This window comes from Danio rerio, chromosome 9, assembly GCF_049306965.1.
Source record: "Danio rerio strain Tuebingen ecotype United States chromosome 9, GRCz12tu, whole genome shotgun sequence".
Lineage (NCBI taxonomy): Eukaryota > Metazoa > Chordata > Actinopteri > Cypriniformes > Danionidae > Danio > Danio rerio.
The window spans coordinates 56,712,501-56,732,500 of NC_133184.1; the positions used below are offsets into that span (position 1 = coordinate 56,712,501).

General features: G+C 34.8%; 1 protein-coding gene across 14 annotated transcripts in view; it reads left to right on the plus strand.

Annotated features, from left to right (window-relative positions):
* Window positions 1-20,000, plus strand: part of frmpd4 (FERM and PDZ domain containing 4) — a 225,480-nt gene that overhangs the window by 163,897 nt on the left and 41,583 nt on the right. For 13 of the 14 annotated variants that reach the window (XM_073913338.1, XM_073913337.1, XM_021479059.3 and 10 more), the window contains 7 exons: window positions 1,240-1,344; window positions 5,785-5,892; window positions 7,482-7,613; window positions 7,702-7,821; window positions 10,418-10,554; window positions 16,533-16,659; window positions 17,654-17,743. In XM_073913338.1, the coding sequence (XP_073769439.1) occupies window positions 1,240-1,344; window positions 5,785-5,892; window positions 7,482-7,613; window positions 7,702-7,821; window positions 10,418-10,554; window positions 16,533-16,659; window positions 17,654-17,743 (819 nt within the window). Of the gene's footprint in view, window positions 1-1,239; window positions 1,345-5,784; window positions 5,893-7,481; window positions 7,614-7,701; window positions 7,822-10,417; window positions 10,555-16,532; window positions 16,660-17,653; window positions 17,744-20,000 lie in introns of those variants that run through there. The other variant, XM_073913334.1, reaches the window with a different exon arrangement.

A 20,000-nucleotide genomic window follows, 5' to 3' on the forward strand; every position in this document is an offset into this window, starting at 1 on the left:
CAAAATTAATTGTTTTTTTGGTGCACTGCGATGCAGACGCGGATAATTCGGTATCGGTTCAGTAAAAATCATGTACCGACGTCATTTATCTTCTATGCGCTCTGTCGTGAGGGAGGTGTATTTACAACACTCAGGAGCCAACTCAGGGCTGTCTCGTGGCATAGGCAGTATAGGCAAATGCCAAGGGTGCTGTAAATCCAGGGGGGCGCCAGAAATGAGCAAAATTGAACAAAAGTTGGTTTTGTTTTCGATATTCCTGACACGTTTAGTTATAGAGGCAATAGCCTCAAAAACCTCTTACCCTAAAAACATTTAAAGTGTGTTTCCTACTAAAAGACAAAGCTGGTTATGTTTCACAGCTGTCCTTTTTTTTCCGCTCAACTGCACCCTTTAAGCCCTCGCAATATGCTCGGAGCTCTCAGTAGGGTACCGTCGGAAAAGTGCATCTTTTTTTTTTTTTTGCTCCTCTCAGCACTAGCTGTCCTGGCTAAATGCATATTGCGAAAACACTGTGTGTGTGTGTGTGTGTGTGTGTGTGTGTGTGTGTGTGTGTGTGTGTGTGTGTGTTTGTTTGTTTGTTTGTTTGTGTATGTGTGTGAATGAGAGACAGTGTGGTGCTGTGTCTGTGTGTTCATACAGAGAGCTTGTTGTAGCCCCCCCCCCCAAAAAAAATATAACACTGTGTATGGAAAGCATCGTCAGTGCACTGAGATATCGAATTGAACCGAAATGATGGCATGATAATCAGAACCGAACCGTGAGACCAGTATAGGTTCACACCTCTATTATCCAGCTCATTTATACATATCAGATGCTTCCAGTCGCAACCCATCTCTGGGATAGAATTTAGTCCCAATCAAAGATCAAGTCAAAAAAAAAAAACACTTTTAAATATTTTTTCTTTATTTTATTTAATGTTGGTAAATTTGTTGCATGTTCTACAACAATTTTTATTTATTTGACTTACTTTTTAGCAATTCTAGTGAGTTTTATTAACGTTTAGTTCTTCATTTTTTGTACTTTAATGATGAGCTAAAATAATGCTGAAATAAACTGTATAATTTCACTCAGCGTTGATTTACTTTTTTTCTTTTTATTCTGCTTTTAGGTTTGGTTTTTGTTAAAGATAATAACCCTGCTGCAGTCTCCATGTAGATCGTCTCTGCCTAAGCTTTTGTGCAGAAGATGATAACCTATAAAGCTGATTTTTCAGTAATATTTCTGCTTTTGTTTTCCCAGTCTCCCAAATCTGCCTTCATCAGTGCAGCTAAAAAGGCCAAGTTGAAATCCAATCCGGTCAAAGTGCGCTTTGCTGAAGAAGTCATTATTAATGGACAAGTGCCGGTGAGTGAAAAATGACACGTTTTGCTTGGAAAACATGTCATATAGCACAAATTTTTCATTTTATTTTTGCAATCTTAACTGTTACTTATGAACCACAATCAGCTGCTGATTACAAGTTTCACAACACAATCTGTAATCTGTCACATAATCAGCTAGATTACACCTTTATGTTAATGTAATCGGACTACTTTTGGATTACATTTAGATGCTTTACTTTTGTACTAACTCTTATTTGACGTCACATACAGTTGAAGTCAGAATTATTAACACCCTGTATATCTTTTTCCCCAATTTCTATTTAACGGAGAGCAGATTTCCTTCAACACATTTCTAATCATAATTGTAGCGAAATTAGCTCAGTTTATGAATATTGGTGTCAATAATAACGATTTTAAATTATTAAAATTCTGAATTAACAAATAGTTAATTTAAAAAATAAATAAAACAATGACTTTGCCCGCTCGTCTGAGCGGACTCTATAATTATTTATTTATTTAGAAAGGGAATTATAACTACTTCTTGTGAAATCGATGAATAGTTTAGAAATTTTAGTAAACTTGTTTTAGTAAAGCTTTAAGCAAGATCTATCATTAAAGTGACCTCTTCTGTGAGGCAAAACAAAGACAACCTAGCATGGTTATAGCGTGACTGATTGACTAGTCTAACATAGGATTGGGCCGATAGACGTTGCCATCATCCATCGCCGATGGTCAATAAACAACACGATGCTGAGCCAGCATCGCCAATCCTCCGCCCGTCGCAAACCCGCTCGCGACAAATACACACTCAGGCCCCATTTACATTAAGACGACTTAGTGGTAAAATGCCATTTTAGAATGAAAATGATCCACACCGTGTTTTACCTAGCATTTCTGAACAGCCCTCCGTCCGCTGAAAACGCACATCTTGCACTCCTCTGAGCTCCAGAGAGCAGTACACGTTGGACAGTTTATCAAGGATGTACCACTGGATCGCGTCTCACTATAGTTAGTTGTTAAACGTGATTTTCAGACATCCCAAGTCTCCCGAACGTTCCGGGAGTCTCTATGCATCTGCGGGACTCATAATGCCCGCATACGAGTGATAATCTTCCGGAAAGATTATCTCTTGGTCCTCAAATAAGTCACGCACTCTTCTCACCCCTGGATCCCTCTTCAGACACGTCGCGCGCACTCTGTCTGTTTTCACATGATGACGATGCCATCGTCCATCGCAATGTTTCACATTAGGCATCGTACGATGCCAAATTGGTCGACATCGCCCAACCCTAGTCTAATATATAACAAACAAACCAACGTTCATTCATTCATTTTCTTTTCGGCTGAGTCCCTTTATTAATCCGGGGTCGCCACAGCGGAATGAACCGCCAACTTATCCAGCACATGTTTTACACAGCGGATGCCCTTCCAGCCTTTTCCATCTCTTGGAAACATCCACACACACTCATTCACTACAGCCCATTAAGCCTACCCAATTCACCTGTACTGCATGTGTTTGGACTGTGGGGGAACCCGGAAGAAACCCACGCGAACGCAGGGAGAAACATGCAAATTGAGTCGTTTCTCTGCGTTGTGTATATTTTTAGAATGAAAGAAAGTCTCCACACAAAGCTGGTCGTGCTGAGGTGATTTTATTTTTGCCTGTACAACACACAATCAGGCAGTTACCCTCTCAATCTCAGTTGAGTCTCCTCAGTTGCCTCTCCTCTTAACAGACATCGGGAAAGAGAGAAAAACAAACTCTCCATATACACACACTTACACATTTACTTACACTATGTATATGTCACATACTAATATAAAATAATAGTAATAATAATAACAATATGAATATAAATAACTCTTATATAAAAATATACTAATAATTATTCACATTTACAGCATTAGTCTCAATTTACATACCTGTACAACACACACAATCAGGCAGTTACCCTCTCAATGTCAGTTGAGTCTCTGTTTTGCCTGTTAACCACAAGATATCTTTGAAATAAACAGGTATTTAACTATAAAACACACTGCTGTAATGTCTATTCTATTATTAAATCACAATGCATCTTTGGTGTGCTTACAAAATATATATATTCCAACTTATATACAAAATTATACATATTTAACCATTTATATACATCTACACACATCTATATATTATTTATTATTGCATATCTATCTATTTATCAAAGTAGATCTATCTAATAATAAGGCATTTAATCAAAACTTTAGCCGCGATGGCGCTAATACCTCTCTCACACGCGACGCACACACGTGGGCCGCCATTTCACGCTATATAACTTTCACCCAATAACAGCACTCAAATAAAACCTAACTTAACAACTTGAACAAGTGGTCAAATATAACATTATATGTACTAATTTCTCAAAAGCAGGTCATTAAAACATAATATATACAGCTACACAGCATTTTAACATCAAATGAGCAGAGCTCATAGAAACCGTACTAGAGATCTGCGCGGGACTAAATTTTGAATCCCGCTCCCGCCTGCACCCGCCAGGTTTTAGCCCGAACCCGACCGCTCCCGCTTATATCAAGAATTTATTGTCCTGCTGCCCGACCCGCCCCGTTTTCTGCCCGCCGCGCCCGATCCCGCTAAAGAGCGAGGGAGAGCAAAACCGAAAATCCCCCAGCTATACAGTCCAGACAGCCAAGCTGTCTGTATAAACACACACACACACAGCACCAAGCATACACACAGGCGTTTGCTGTTATATCAACTCAAAGGCTTGTAATACCATGTATCAAGTACCAATGTAATACTAAAAGGTTTTATATAAAGGTATATAAATACTGAGTCGCGCCAGCTCCGGGCAGCAGCGCACATTACTCTGGCATCGTCGGCTCGCTTACGGCCGCCGCATCTGGCCCGATTGATTCGGGCCGGAATCGGGCAGTGAGTCCACAAGCATCCGGAGTCCGGCAGCCGGAGCCGGGCTGAGTGGTAAGTCTCTGGCAGGCGAGAATCTAGCCGGAACTGGCCCTAGGGTATTTTGCTATCTGGGAAAGCTCTCTCACTCTCTCTCTCTCATTCGCTCGCGCGCGCGCACTAACATACACACACAGGCAAAGCTCGCTCGCTCTCTCTCTCTCACTCTCTCTCTTCCTCTCTCTCTCTCTCATAGCAATATCCGCGATATTGCTAGACAGCCCGCTCCCGTCCCAAATTAAACCCGTTACCGACCGCTCCCGTGATTTATTCGGAAATTTATTCCCGCGCCGCAGAAATCTGGTCGGGTCCTGCGGCGCCCGCGGGACAGCTGCGGGAATGCAGACCTCTAAACCGTACCTCTCCTCTTAACAGACATCGGGAAAGAGGAAGAGCTCTGAGCGCGCCAACGCTTATATATCGCTTGCTACGCAACGTCAGCCGACATGCACACTGCAACTCCCAACCCAGCGAAAGCGCACAACAAACTTTCAAAATAAAAGACCCTAGACAAATAATTATTTAAATATACCATAAAATAAAGAAATAATGATTTATAATCTGGTGTAACAACATACCCTGCTACACAAAATCCACACATGCAAACGCCAACTGACCCGTCCAAGGATCGAAACAGTATCCTTCTTGCGTGAACCTTCACGAGTTTAAATTTTGTATTTTTTATTTACATTTTTAGTTTTTAACTTTAATTTTATCTACAATTGTTTTTTTATAATTAGTTTTATTCATTTATATAATTTGTTTTCACTTTAATTTTAGCTATGATTTTTAATTAATTATTTTATTTATTTGTTTTAGAGTTTTTTAAAAGTCGTTTACTCTAATTACAAGTAATCTGATTTTGTAATCTCATTACGTAATCCAGATTACATATAATCCAGCTCTGTTTACAACTCTGAACTTTATAATGTGATGTTTCTGGGTAAAAGCGGAGATTCAGAGAGGAAAAGAGTGTTGGGCCTTGATTATAATCATCTGAGATTGATTGGATTGTGAAAAGTGGACGTTTTGCGCTGTAAGCGGATTGACGTCGGAAAGTGATTTCACATTATTGCATTGTGATGAAGATTACAAAGACACACATTACATAAACGACAGCGTTTGTTTATTCATATTCCTCCATTAGTGGCACAATGAGATGTTAATGAATGTGAATATGCAAATCTGTGACTCAGTGATGGATAATTCAGCAGATAAAAACCATCAAGTTGTTTTATTCATGCTAATGTTGGAAATCGGAAGCTTTATAACTGTATTGGGTTTTCTTCATGTGGTTTAATTGATCTAAGCTGCTAAAATATATACAGCTTCCTCAAAGGTCTCACTATGTGTGTGTATTTTGAAATGGTACTGCCCCAATGACTTTGCCTTTATTTCTGAGAGTGTATGTTTATTAGAGTTACTACATTAGTTACTTGTATTAGTTATTAACTCCATCAGAAACTTAAGATATAATAACTGGATGATGATGTTGATTTGCAGGAGTCGGTGAAGGATAATTCTCTGCTCTTCATGCCAAACGTGTTGAAGGTTTATCTGGAAAACGGACAAACCAAATCCTTCAAGTTTGACTGCAACACCTCCATTAAGGTACACTAGCACTGCGGATATTTACAGTCATGTGAAAAAGTTTGGACACCCTATAAAGTTGTACTTTTTCCATATCATTACATGACAATTAGGACATTATCTGGTATTTGGCAGGTCAAAAAAAAAAAAAAAAAAAAAAAAAAAAAAAATATATATATATATATATATATATATATATATATATATATATATATATATATATATATATATATATATATATATATATATATATTAGGGGTGTCACGATTTCGATTTTTAATCGAAATCGATCGAAATTTATGCTCAGTTTCGATTATCGAATAAAAATAGAATCGTCGATGCTGCCACGCCCCCATGTCACGTCAGCTTGTCTTGCCAAGCGGGAAAAAACAGGCTTGTTGAAGTGCTTGTTAAACTGCAGAAGCAGGAGACCCGTCGACAGAGCTTAAACCCTCTCCTCTTTCAATAAAGTCGCCAGTGTGTAAGCATTTTTGATTTCCAGGGATTTATGTTGACAACGTTCGTGTGGTCGACAAAAAAACACAGTTTTGCAAGCTCTGCTATGTACGTATTAGGGTTCGTCCGATAGACAACACCGGCATCGCGATCCTCCGCCCGCCCCCGTTGCAAATCCGCTCGCGAAAAGTGCACACTCAGGCCCTGTTTACACTGTCTTTGTTTTTAAATGGCATTTTAGAACAACAACGATTTGACATCCACAGTGGCGTGTAGCATTTCTGAACAGCCCTCCTTCCTCTCTACCTCTGACACACACACACACACACACAGACACAGACGCACACACAGCCATGCGCTCCAGACAGCAGGTCCAGGCAGTCAGAGGACTGCTTCAATCTTTCACTCACAGGTACTTAGTCATTTTAGCGAACACCTCAGATACTGTTGGCTGGTTCCTGTTGGTTGTGCGTATTTTTTACCGACGTCATTATAACGACACAGATCACTGCCTATTCACGAGTCCCGCAGAAAAAAGTGATTGACAGGTGGTAATTATGTGTGTATCTTGCCTTTATTCATTTACTGTATGATTTGTTTATGGGTAAAACAAAGACCATGCAGGTCAGGTAGTTTAAACGGTAGGCTACAAATAATTAATTGGTCATTAATTAATTAATTATTCATAATCGAAAATCGAATCGAATCGTGCCTTTAGAAACGAAAATGTAATCGAATCGAGGATTTGGAAGATCGTGACACCCTTAATATATATATATATATATATATATATATATATATATATATATATATATATATAGCATTAACCGAAAAATGAAATGAAATTAAAAGGTTTATAGGATTTTTTTGTCATACCAACTTCACTTGTATTAAAATAACAAGCTGTTGCCACAAGATGGCGCCAAACAATCAAAAACACAAAGCTGACAGACACTAAAACAGCTGATGGAGTATACACTAACCTGCGCATTATTCAGACACAAGATGGCGCCAAACAGTCAAAAACACAAAGCTGACTATAATGAAATTGACTGAATTGGTATTGACTGACCAATCATAATCGAGTATCCCAGACAGCCGTGTAATAATCATGTATAACAGAGCTGATGTATTTATTGTTGTGTTTCTGAAAGGATGTTATTCTGACGCTGCAAGAGAAGCTGTCTATTAAAAGCATCGAGCACTTCTCTCTGATGCTGGAGCACAAGGTGGAAGGATCTGCAACAAAACTGATGCTTTTACACGAACAGGAGATGCTAACGCAGGTTTGATGTGCTTGTGCATTTAATAATAAGTGTTTCTGAAGTTTTAAGAAGCGCAGAGAGATGTTTAAACGAGTTATTGTTGTTTTAGGTGACTCAGAGGCCGGGCTCACATAAGATGAAGTGTTATTTCCGCATCAGTTTCCTTCCTAAAGATCCTGTAGATCTGCTGAGGAGAGACGCTGCTGCGTTTGATTATCTCTATGTGCAGGTAACACATCTGAGAGCAGAAGTTTGTTGTTTGCATTTATTTTGGTTTTATTGACCAATATTTATATTTTATTATGTTTTTATTTATGCTTTTTCCCCTAAATATCACATGCTTTTAAAATTCATTTTTTATTATTTTTTATGTGTATAATATTTATACTTTTTCACATGCTTTTTAACTGAAATGTATTTTATGTAATGTATTTTAATTTATTTTATTCATTTCATTTAATTTTTAAACTTTTTCCCAAATTTTACCTGCTTTTGATTTGAATTTTATAGTTTATTTATCAGTTAAATTTTTCCCAAATATCGCATGCTTTTGACTTATTTATTTATCGGTTTGTTTATTTTAAATTTTTTCATAATAGCTATGTATTTTTCCCAATTATCCCGTTTTTCATCTGAAATGTTGTTATTTACTTACTTAATTATCTTATTTTATTATAATTATCTTTATAATTATCTTCTTCTTTTTCTTCTTATTTATTTTTATTATTATTATTATGCTTATTATTATATATCCAAAATGTCTGAATTTATTCAAATTTTTAAATACATTTTTAAATTATATAATAATATAAAATTTTTTACTTTTCCCTAAATTTTTTAATTGATTTATATGTATTTATTTATTTATATGTTTGTTTTTTGTTTGTTTGTTTGTTTTTTATAATAGTTGTGTTCAAATACAACTATTATAAATAGTTTTCAAATATCACATGCTTTTTGTATTTATTCATTTATTTTTTGCCTATTTTATTATTTTTTTATAATATTTGTTTTCTTTTCAAATATCACATGTTTTGGACTTTAATTGTATTCAATTGTTTGTTTAGTGTCTTTGTTTTTGTCTTTGTTGTTTGTTTGTTTGTTTGTTTATCTTAAATAGTTATGCTTTTTCCTCTAAACATGTTTTCACCTGAAATTGATTTACCTACTTATTATTATTATTATTATTATTATTATTAATAATATTTGTGCTTTTTTCCCAAATGTCACATGCTTTTAACCTAAATTTAATTTAATTTAATTAATTACATTTATATTTATCTATTTTATTTAAATGTATATGTATATGTATTCCCTCCTTTAGTATTTTATGCGTTTTTGCGTTTTGACTTGAAAGGTATTTATTTACTTAGTTTTTGTTCATTGTATTTCATTTAAATTTTTATAATAGTTGTGCTTTTTTGAAATGCATTTACTTTTTCATTTTATTTTGATTTCTTTTATTACATTTTTTATTCGTACCTTTTTTCCAAATACCGCATGCTTTGACTTATTTATTTATTAATTTATCGGTTTATTAATTTATTTTTTTTATAAATGTTATGCTTTTTCCCAATTATCACATGCTTTTCATCTGAAATGTATTTACTTATCTTAATTCAGTATTTTTTTAAATAATAAATTATGATTATTATTATTATGATTATTATTATTATTAAATATCCAAAATGTCACATGCTTTTGACCAGATTTTTTAAATTTATTTTTATGTAAATTAATTTAATAAAATTTGTTGCTTTTTGCCAAATATTACTTTTGACTTGATTTTTATTCATTTATTTATTTATTTACCGGTTTTTTGTTTATTTATTTATTTATCTATTTTTTTTTTCAATTTCAATTTATTTTATTTTATTTTATTTTATTTTATTTTATTTTTTAATTTAATATTTTATGCGTTTCCCACCAAATATCACATGCTTTTAATCTGAAATGTACTTACTTTTTTATTTTATTTTGTTTTTTTTATAAAAATTTTTATAATATTTATACCTTTTTCCAAATAATGCATGCTTTTGACTTTTTTATTTATAAATTTATTAATAGGTTTATTAATATACTTTTTTATAATCGTTCTTTTTTTTCCCAATTATCACATACTTTTCATCTGAAATGAATTTACTTATTTAGTTATCTTATTTTATTATTTTTTTAAATAATAAATTATTTATTATTATGATTATTATTATTATTATTGTTATTATTATTAAATATCCAAAATTACCTGAATTTTTTTTATTTAATTTAATTTAGTTTTTTATACTTTTTGCCAAATATTACTTTTGACACAAAAAAATTATTGGTTATTTCGTTATTTAATTATTATTATTTTTTTGTTTATCTGTTTGTTTGTTAATTTATTTATTTGTATTTTATGATAGTCATGCTTTTCCCCCAAATATCCCATGCTTTTCACCTGAAATGTATTTATTTATTTACTTTATATTTTCAATCTATTTTATTTTATTGCTTATCTTTTTTTTGTTTTGCTTTTTCCCAAATATCACATGCTTTTTACATAAACTTCATTTTATTTATTCATGTATTCACTTATTTTTATCAGAATGTGCATTGACTCCAAAATGTTGAGCAGTGAAGGACACACAGTCCTGCAGTGTAAATGGCTTCATGCATTGTCATGAATTATTATTATTATTATTATTATTATTATTATTATTATTATTATGCACATGGCATACAGCATAATTCTGTGCAGATATTGAGATTGTGAAGGCAAACAGCAGAGGAAAGGTTATGCGCTGTGTGTTGTTGACTGTGTGTGTGTGTGTGTGTTCTGAATGCAGAGCTGTAAGGATGTGGTGCAGGAGCGTTTCGGATCGGAGCTGAAATACGACACAGCTCTTCGTCTCGCTGCTCTTCAGATGTACATCCTGACGCTCAGCACCAAACACACACAGAAGGTCTCGCTCAAGTACATCGAGTAAGTCCCTCTCTCTCTCCCTCTCTCTCTCTCTCTCTCCCTCTCTCTCTCTCTCTCTCTCTCTCTCTCTCTCTCTCTCTCTCCCTCTCTCTCTTTCTTTCTTTCTTTCTTTCCTCATTCAATCTCTCCATCTCTTCCTTCCTTCCTTCCTTCCTATCTCCCATTCATTAATTGCTCCCTTCCTTCCTTTTCTCCATTCATTCATTCATTCATTCATTCATTCATTCATTCATTCATCCTTCTACCCTTCCATTTTTTTCCTTCCCTCCTCCTTTCTTTCTTTCTTTCTTTCTTTCTTTCTTTCTTTCTTTCTTTCTTTCTTTCTCTCTATCCATCACCTCTTCTTTCCTTCCTTCCTTCCTTCCTTCCTTCCTTCTTATCTTCCATTTATTAATTCATCCCTTCCTTCCTTTTCTCCATTAATTAATTAATTCATTCAATCATTCATTCATTCATTCATTCATTCATTCATCCTTCTACCTTTCATTCATTTCATTTTATTTCATTCATTCATTCATTCATTCATTCCATCCTTTCATTCATTCATTCATTCATTCCATCCATTCATCCATTCATCCATCCATCCATCCATCCATCCATCCTTTCATTCATTCATTCAATCCATCCATCCATCCTTTCATTCATCCATCCTTTCATTCATTCATCCTTCTTCCCTTCATTCATTTCCTTTCATTCATTCATTCATGCATTCATTCCATCCATCCATCCATCCATCCATCCATCTTTCCGTTCATTCATTAATTAATTAATTCTTTTCTTTAGTTCTTCTTCCTTCCATTCATTCCTTCATTTCTTCCTTTCGTCTTTCCTTCCATTTTTCCTTCCTTCCTTCTTTTGGTCGTTTCCTCCATTAATTAATTAATTAATTCCCAAAAACTGTGTTTGTTTATTTATTTACTTAATTATTTGTTTATGTCAGGCTCTGTATTATTTTAGAATACTAGTATCTTGAAGAATATCTAGTCTAATGTTATGTGCTGTCATCATGACAAAGAGAAAACAAATCAGTTATTAGAAATGAGTTCTACAAACTTGTGTTCAGAAATACTTTTTTTTCTGTTTTAAAAATCACTTAGAAAATATCTGTAATAAATGAACATTTCATCAATAGTTTTGCCTTCAATTATGTATATATTGTGTAAATGCAGTTGAAGTCAGAATTATTCGCCCCCTTTGAATTTTTTATGTCTGATAATAGTTTTTTCTTCCGGAGAGAGTCTTACTTGTTTTATTTCAACTAGAATAAAAGCAGTTTTTAATTTTTTAAACACCATTTTAAGGTCAATATTATTAGCCTCTAAGCTATATCTTTTTTTCCGACAGTCTATAGAAAAAAACATCGCTATACAATAACTTACCTAATTACCCTAACCTGCCTAGTTAACCTAATTACCCTAGTGAGGCCTTTAAATATCACTTTAAGCTGAATACTAGTGTTTTGAAGAATATCTAGTCTATTATTATTTACTGTCATCATGACAAAGATAAAATAAATTTGTTATTAGAGATGATTTATTAAAACTATTATGTTTAGAAATGTGTTGAAAAAACTAATCTGTTAAACAGAAATTGAAAAAAAAAAAAACGGGGGCTAATAATTCTGACTTCAACTGTATTTATACACAGTAAAATGTTTGAAATATGTGTGTAAATTTAAGTCATCAAAATTCTTTGAAAGATCTTCATTTGTATGGCATTTGAGGTCATAAAATGTTTTAAATATCATAAATGCCATGACAAACACCATAAATACAAAAGGGATCGTTCAACCAAACATGTAAGTTTACTCACTGTTCATTCAAGTGCTTATAAACCTTTGAGTTTCTATATTCTGAAGAAATTGTGTAGAAAGCTGAAAACCTGTAACCACTGACTTCCATAGTAGGAAGAACTAGTTCTATGGAAGTCAATGGTTACAGGTTGTAAGCATTCTTCAGAATATCTTCTTTTGTGTTTAACAGAGGAAAGAAACTCAAACAGGTTTGGAACAAGTGAAGGGAGAGTAAATTATGCTGGAATTTTCAGCCTCGGGGGAACTGTCCCTTTAATTTGTAAGTTTTAAAGGACACCTATTATGTAAAACTGACTTTTATAAGGGGTTTAACCACACACTGCTGACACACAACTAACACACAGCCTCTAATGGTCAGCATGAATTAATTGTATTGTTTATAATCAGACTCGACACTTTGATTTAAATTCTCCCTTTGTACATGTCATCAGAGGGAGAAAGCCCCTCCCACTATTGACAATCTCTCCCTCATTAGCATAGGACGTTAGACTTGTTTTGAATCTGCCACTATGCTGACACACAGGCGTTTGTAGCTCCGCCCTCTTCTAAAAAGAGCGCAGTCTTATTTGCATTTAAAGCAACAGTCACCAAAACACCACAATTAGGATCAAAGCCTGAAAGGGTCAGTTTCAGAGAGGTATAAAGCATTATTTGTGTGCTATTTTGAGCTGAAACTTCACACACACACACACACACACACACACACACACACTCATCAGAGACTTATTTTGCATCTTGTATAAAGGGACTTAACTGGTACCCTTTACATTTGGTGGAAACCAGCTTCAGATCAGCTTACTTACGAATTTTAAGAATTCAGATTGATTGAATAACAGTTTGGGAAGGGTTCATTAAAGTTGCCCGAGCAGAAGGTTTGAGGCCGTAAAATGTGAGCAAGCAGCCGTTTTAAAAGCTGAAGGTTTACAAGGTCAGACAGTCTGTCAGACAGATGGATTGCTGGGATGTTTGCGCACATTACTAGCAGGTTTCAGCAAGTTTTGCTGCAGAGTATGTTTCAGCACATTGTTAGCTTGTTTTAGAGTGTCCAGTTCAGGTTTAGCCCTGATCAAACAGCTTTTTAAGATCTAAAGCGAAATTATACGTCCAAAGCATTTAAAAAAAAGTGAAGCAAATATTTTGAAAGCCTTCATTAAGATGCCTATTCCATAACACTGCACCTACACGTTTCAGCCTTCATCAGTGTAGTTCAGGGGTCTGTTCTTCGTACGTGGATTACTCAGTTAGCTGGATTTGGATATTGACGATTTGACACGATCCAGGATCGTTTCGTTCTTCAAAGCTGATCCGAGAGTTGTTGTCATGGCAACAGATCTGCTAGGTCAAACCTGGTCGGGAGCAGGCTCATTTCATATAAACAGGATTAGATCGGCTCAGTTCAAGCAAAGATAATACAGAAAGTATGTACCGAGTTCTGATATTTTCTTACAGTAAAAGTTATATACACTTGGGAAAATAGTAGTTTTTAACTATATATTTAAAGTTATAGTCATTAATAAAATAAATAAAGTTTTACATAATAAAACGTATGCAATCTGCACCCTCGAAATGAAAGTACAAAGACTGCCACCTGGTGGTGCAAAGAGAAAACTTATTGATATGAACTTTAGTACAAATTGTGTATAATAGAAATGCACAATATGTGACTTTTTTTAAAAGCAATAATACATTTATGCAGTCATAAACATGTTTTGATAGTTAATATGCCGGTGATTTGATGCTTCACAAAAGTTGCAGACAACTTTACCAATATCAAAATGCTTTTGTAAACAACCAGTTATTCCATACAGCGATTAAAAAACTGTACTATAATAAAGAAAATATTTTCTAAATGAAGAACTAAATACATTGATTTGCATTGAAATACATGATGAATACTCTTGTCTTGACAAATGAAAGTGTAAAGCCTGCAGCTCACAACAAATGTGGTTACTGCGTGTCATATTTAACAAGCTGTTTACTGCTAATTTGATGTAATTTTGCTCACATGGATAATTGAATATTAGTCAGATGATGTCATTACGCTGATGTGCCGTCAGCCAATCGTTGCATTGCTGATCATGATTTCGAGGATCGATAGATCTGTCCTTAACAACACACGCAGCGATCTCAGATCAGTTTATCCAGACATTCTAATCTGATTCGCGTCCTTGTTTGAAGAACCAAATAAGCGAGAGATCAGTTATCAAGATTAAAAGATCCAGGATCTGCCAAATCATCTTAGATCATTTAAGCGAGGTACAAAGAACGGACCCCAGGTGCATCTGGAGTTTGTTTGAACACTATGGTCACTTAAGGCGATGCAGTGGCGCAGTAGGTAGTGCTGTCGCCTCACCGCAAGAAGGTCGCTGGTTCGAACCTCGGCTCAGTTGGCGTTTCTGTGTGGAGTTTGCATGTTCTCCCTGCGTTCGCGTGGGTTTCCACCGGGTGCTCCGGTTTCCCCCAAAGACATGCGGTACAGGTGAATTGGGTAGGCTAAATTGTCCGTAGTGGATGAATGTGTGTGTGGATGTTTCCCAGAGATGGGTTGCGGCTGGAAAGGCATCCGCTGCGTAAACACTTGCTGATAAGTTGGCGGTTCATTCCACTGTGGCGACCCTGGATTAATAAAGGGACTAAGCTGACAAGAAAATGAATGAATGAATGACTGAATGACTGGTTACATACTCAATAGAATATATAAACAATACAGTAATAATATATTGAACACAAAGTCAACTCAACAGTCAATAATAATAGTAATAATAATAATAATTGCTTACATAGCTGGATACTCAAAGCGCTTTACACATTTTTGGGTGGAATCTCCTCATCCACCAGCAGTGTGCAGCATCCACCAGAGCCATATTGCACCAGAGCGCTCACCACACACCAGCTGATTGGTGGAGAGGAGACAGAGGGATGAAGCCAACTGTGATATGGGGATGGTTTGGAGGCCGTGATGGACAGTGGGGAGATTTGGCCAGGATGCTGGGTTAAACCCCTACTCCTTTTCATAGGACATCCTGGGATTTTTAACAACCACAGAGAGTCAGAACCTCGGCTTAACATCTCATCCGACAGACAGAATTAATTCAGTAATAAAGGAGAGAGAGAGAGAGAATAGAAAGTTAATAGAAATGATAAGTATTATACAACATATTTCTCAAAGTACAACATGAGTGTGTATAGAAAATAAAAGCACACAAAATATGTACATGTAAACAAACAAATACATACGTATAGATGCACATCAACATACATGCACATACACACATAGTAAAATCACAAACATATTCAACAACATGTCATTAAAAATTCTGTAGAAAATATACAGAAAAGTTGTTTATATAGAAAAAATATATATTTAAAGATCTTCTTTTCGGCTTAGTCCATTTATTAATCTGGGGTCGCCACAGCGGGATGAACCGCCAACTCATCCAGCATTAGTTTTTACACAGCGGATGCACTTCCAGCTCCAATCCATGACTTGGGAAACAACCATACACTCATTCACACTCATACACTACAGACAATTTAGTTCACCAATTTACCTGTACCACATGTGTTTGGACTGTGGGGGAAACCCACGCCAACACGTGGAGAACATGCAAACTGCACACAGAAATGCAACTGACCCAGCTGGAACTCAAACCAGCGACCTTCTTGCTGTGAGGCGAACATGCTACCCACTGCTCCACCGTGCTGCCTTATTGTATATTCTATATTTATAATACAAAATACCTTATTATGAATTAATAAGTAAATTACTAAACATTACTATAACATGAGAGAACCTGTGCAAGAAATGTACAGGATATTTTACTATTACCTGAGATTTAGCTTAATAAACCTTTAATTTGCTGCTTATTAGTAGTTATTAATGTAGTAGTTGGGTTTGGGTATTGGATAGGGTTAGTGATGTAGAGGAATATCATGCAGAATATGTGATTGTTATAAATATTAATGAACAGTTAATGTCATAATAACAGGCGTGTAATAATAAGCCCCTAGTTAATAGTGAGAATTGTTACTTAAACTAAAGTGTCACCATATTATTTTATTGTATGAGAGAAAGTTTATGAAAGTGTCGTCATCTCGAGCAGAAGAGATGTGTGTGTGTGTGTGTGTGTGTGTGTGTGCTAAACGCTGTGTTGTGTGTTTGCAGGAAGGAATGGGGTTTGGCTCAGTTTCTGCCTCCAGCCGTTCTGTCCAGCATGAAGGAGAAGAACATCAAGAAGGCTCTCACACACATCCTGAAGACCAACCAGAACCTGGTGCCTCCTGGCAAAAAGGTGAACACACACACACACAGCTGAAGAGACGGGTTAAAACGGATCTTTTGAGCTGCTCTCCCGGATTCAGATTCCTCAGTGTGGAATGTGAATAGGGATGCCAGTCCCAGCTAAACTGCACGACTTTCATGATTTCCAGCAAATTGCAATACTTAACATGAGGAATAAAAAAACACTTGCTCCTCCCACACTTTCTATTCTGTTCTATTTTAAATTTATAAAAACATCATATTTTTAATACTTACAGTTTTTTGCCCTGCAAACGAGAGGGAGCCCAGGGCTCAAGTACCTTTGAGCTTAGAACTGTCTCTCAGAACAGCATGCCAAACTTGCTTTATAAGCAATCATCAGCAAAGTGTGAACTCTCGAAATAGATGGGGCAATCTGTATTGCAATTACAGGTCATTTACCAATTTAGCAGACATTAAAAACAATATCAGTACTAGATATTTATGATGTAAACGTGCATATACATAAGTTTGAAAATTAAATGAAAGGTTTTGAGTGTGATGACTTACGCCACAGGTGTCAAACTCCGTCTCAGCTCTGCACAGTTTAGTTCCAACCCTAATTAAACACACCTGATCAAACTAATTGAGTCCTTCAGGCTTGTTTGAAACCTACAGGTAAGTGTGTTGGAGCAGGGTTGGAACTAAACTGTGCAGGGTTTCGGCCCTCCAGGAATTGAGTTTGACACCCCTGGCTTACATGATGAAAAATGATCGAGAAGTTGTAAAGAGTTTGACAGTTTTAATCAGAATTTGATCAACAGGTCAAATGCATTTATCTTTTGTTTTGAATGGGTTTATTAATTTGTTTATTTGTTTGTTTATTAATCAGACTAAACACCTTGTTAACACCTAAATAAAAAAATAAGTGATGAACTTTACCTTGTGTGTTTTTCTCATGGTCAAAAGGAGAAGCAGGAGTGTGTGTTTATGTTCTGGCCAGTTTCTGTTCTCTAATTGTTGTGGATTTCTGTTTTGTGTTGAAGCTGACGGCGTTACAGGCGAAGGTTCATTATCTGAAGTATTTGAGTGACCTGCGGCTGTATGGAGGACGAGTGTTCAAGTCTACACTGGTTGTAAGTGCAGAAAAAAACGGTGCACGACATTCACTACATACTGTATGAAAGAAGTGTTGAGGACACTTAAAGGAGTTTTAAACAGCCGTGTTACTTCAGAGTTCGTGTTACAGTCAGAATTATTTGCCGTCCTGTTCAATTGTAGTCTATTTATATTTTTTGGAGTGATACACATTTCTGAACATAATAGTTAATATTTCATTTCTAATCCCTGATTTCTGTTCTCTTTGTCATGATGACAGCACATAATATTAGACTAGATATTCTTCAAGACACTATTATTCAGCTTAAAGTCACATTTAAAGGCTTAACTAGGGTAATCAGGGTAAAGTTAGGGTAATTAGGCAAGTCATTGTATAACAGTGGTTTATTCTGGAGACAATCCAAAACTAAAATTGCTTAAAGGGGCTAATAATATTGATCTTAAAACGGGTTTAAAAACATTAAAAACTGCTTTATTCCAGCCGAAATAAAACAAATAAGACTTCCTCCAGAAGAAAAAAAAATTGAAGAAATACTGTGAAAAATTCCTGAATTTCTTCAACATCATTTGGGAAATATTTGAATAAGATTCTATATATATATATATATATATATATATATATATATATATATATATATATATATATATATATATATATATATATATATATATATATATATATATATATATATATATATATATATTCATAGGAGGGCGAATAATTCTGACTTGAACTGTATGTTGTTGCACTTTTCTTTTTCTTTTTCTTTTTTTTTCAATACAATAAATGCAATAAATTAAATCATTAAATAATAAAATTACTTTTCACCCTTTTCATTTTAATTTTAACTAGCATTTAAAAAAATTGAATCTTTGTTTTTTGTTGTTCTTTTTATGTCTATATATACAGTTGAAGTCAGAATTAATAGCCCTCCTGAATTAATTAGCCCCCCTGTTTATTTTTTTTCCTAAATTTGTTTCTCGTTTCTTCTGAGAGAAGATTTTATCAACACATTTCTAAACATAATAGTTTTAATAACTCATTTCTAATTGATTTATTTTATCTTTGCCATGATGACAGCAAATAATATTTTACTAGATATTCTTCAAGACACGTCTATACAGCTTAAAGTGACATTTAAGGGCTTAACTAGGGTAATTAGGGTAACTAGGCAGGTTAGGGTAATTAGGCAAGTTATTGTATAATGATGGTTTGTTCTGTAGACTATCTGAAAGAAATATAGCTTAAAAGGGCTAGTCATTTTGTCCTTAAAATGGTGTTTAAAAAATGTATAACTGCTTTTATTCTAGCCAAAATAAAACAAATAAGACTTTCTCCAAAAGAAAAAACATTATCAGACATACTGTGAACATTTCCTTGCTTTGTTAGAAATCATTTGGGAAATATAAAAAAAAATGTAAGTGTATGTGTATGTTGACTTGAAAAATGTCATTAAAAATAACTTCATAGACTAATATGTTCATAATCTATAGACAAACTAAATAATATACATTATATGTAAAATAATAAGTATTATAAATAAAAATTTAGATTTTTTTTTAAAGCTACTAGTATAAAAGCTTCACAAGTATCTCAGTGATTCTAAAATAACAGCACTTAGTTAAAGCTCATTACATACAGTAATATTAACAAAAAATGGTTTAACCATTGTGTGGTGTTCATATTTTGGTTACTCAGCCAGTGTTCACGTGTCTGGTGGACCCACTAGAGTTTTGGCTTTCTGAATTACTCAACAAATGTTTACTTAATCCCAATTACAAGCCACATGAACAGCAAACATGGTTAATTTGTCCCTTTTATCTTTGTTAGATCATATTGATGAATTAATGTGCTTCTCGTTTTTTTTTTAATAATGTTATGTAAAAAATAAAACCCACAGATTTGTTTTTTCGTATTGTTCCCGCCATGGTCATAGACATCATCATCAGAAGCCCCTCCCCTTCTACAATCAATTGCAAGGCCCTCGCAGCAGATAATCTTTTGGCCATAAGTTGTGATAAGGAACCACACTGGCAAAGTCTTATTTATAGTACTATAGCTCCTAATTCACAGATGGGACAGGGTATGAGAAAATAAAGCTTGGTTCCTGCAAGAGAGAGGGTAAAATGTGCGGGAATGTAAGAGCAGACACTGTTGATAGTTGGTTTTTTTTAACAACTTTGTGCGGGAGGGGGAAGGGAAGAAAACTGCAACACCATAAAGGACGAAGACAGAGTGTGGGAACACTGGACCTACACTTTCAACACTTTTAT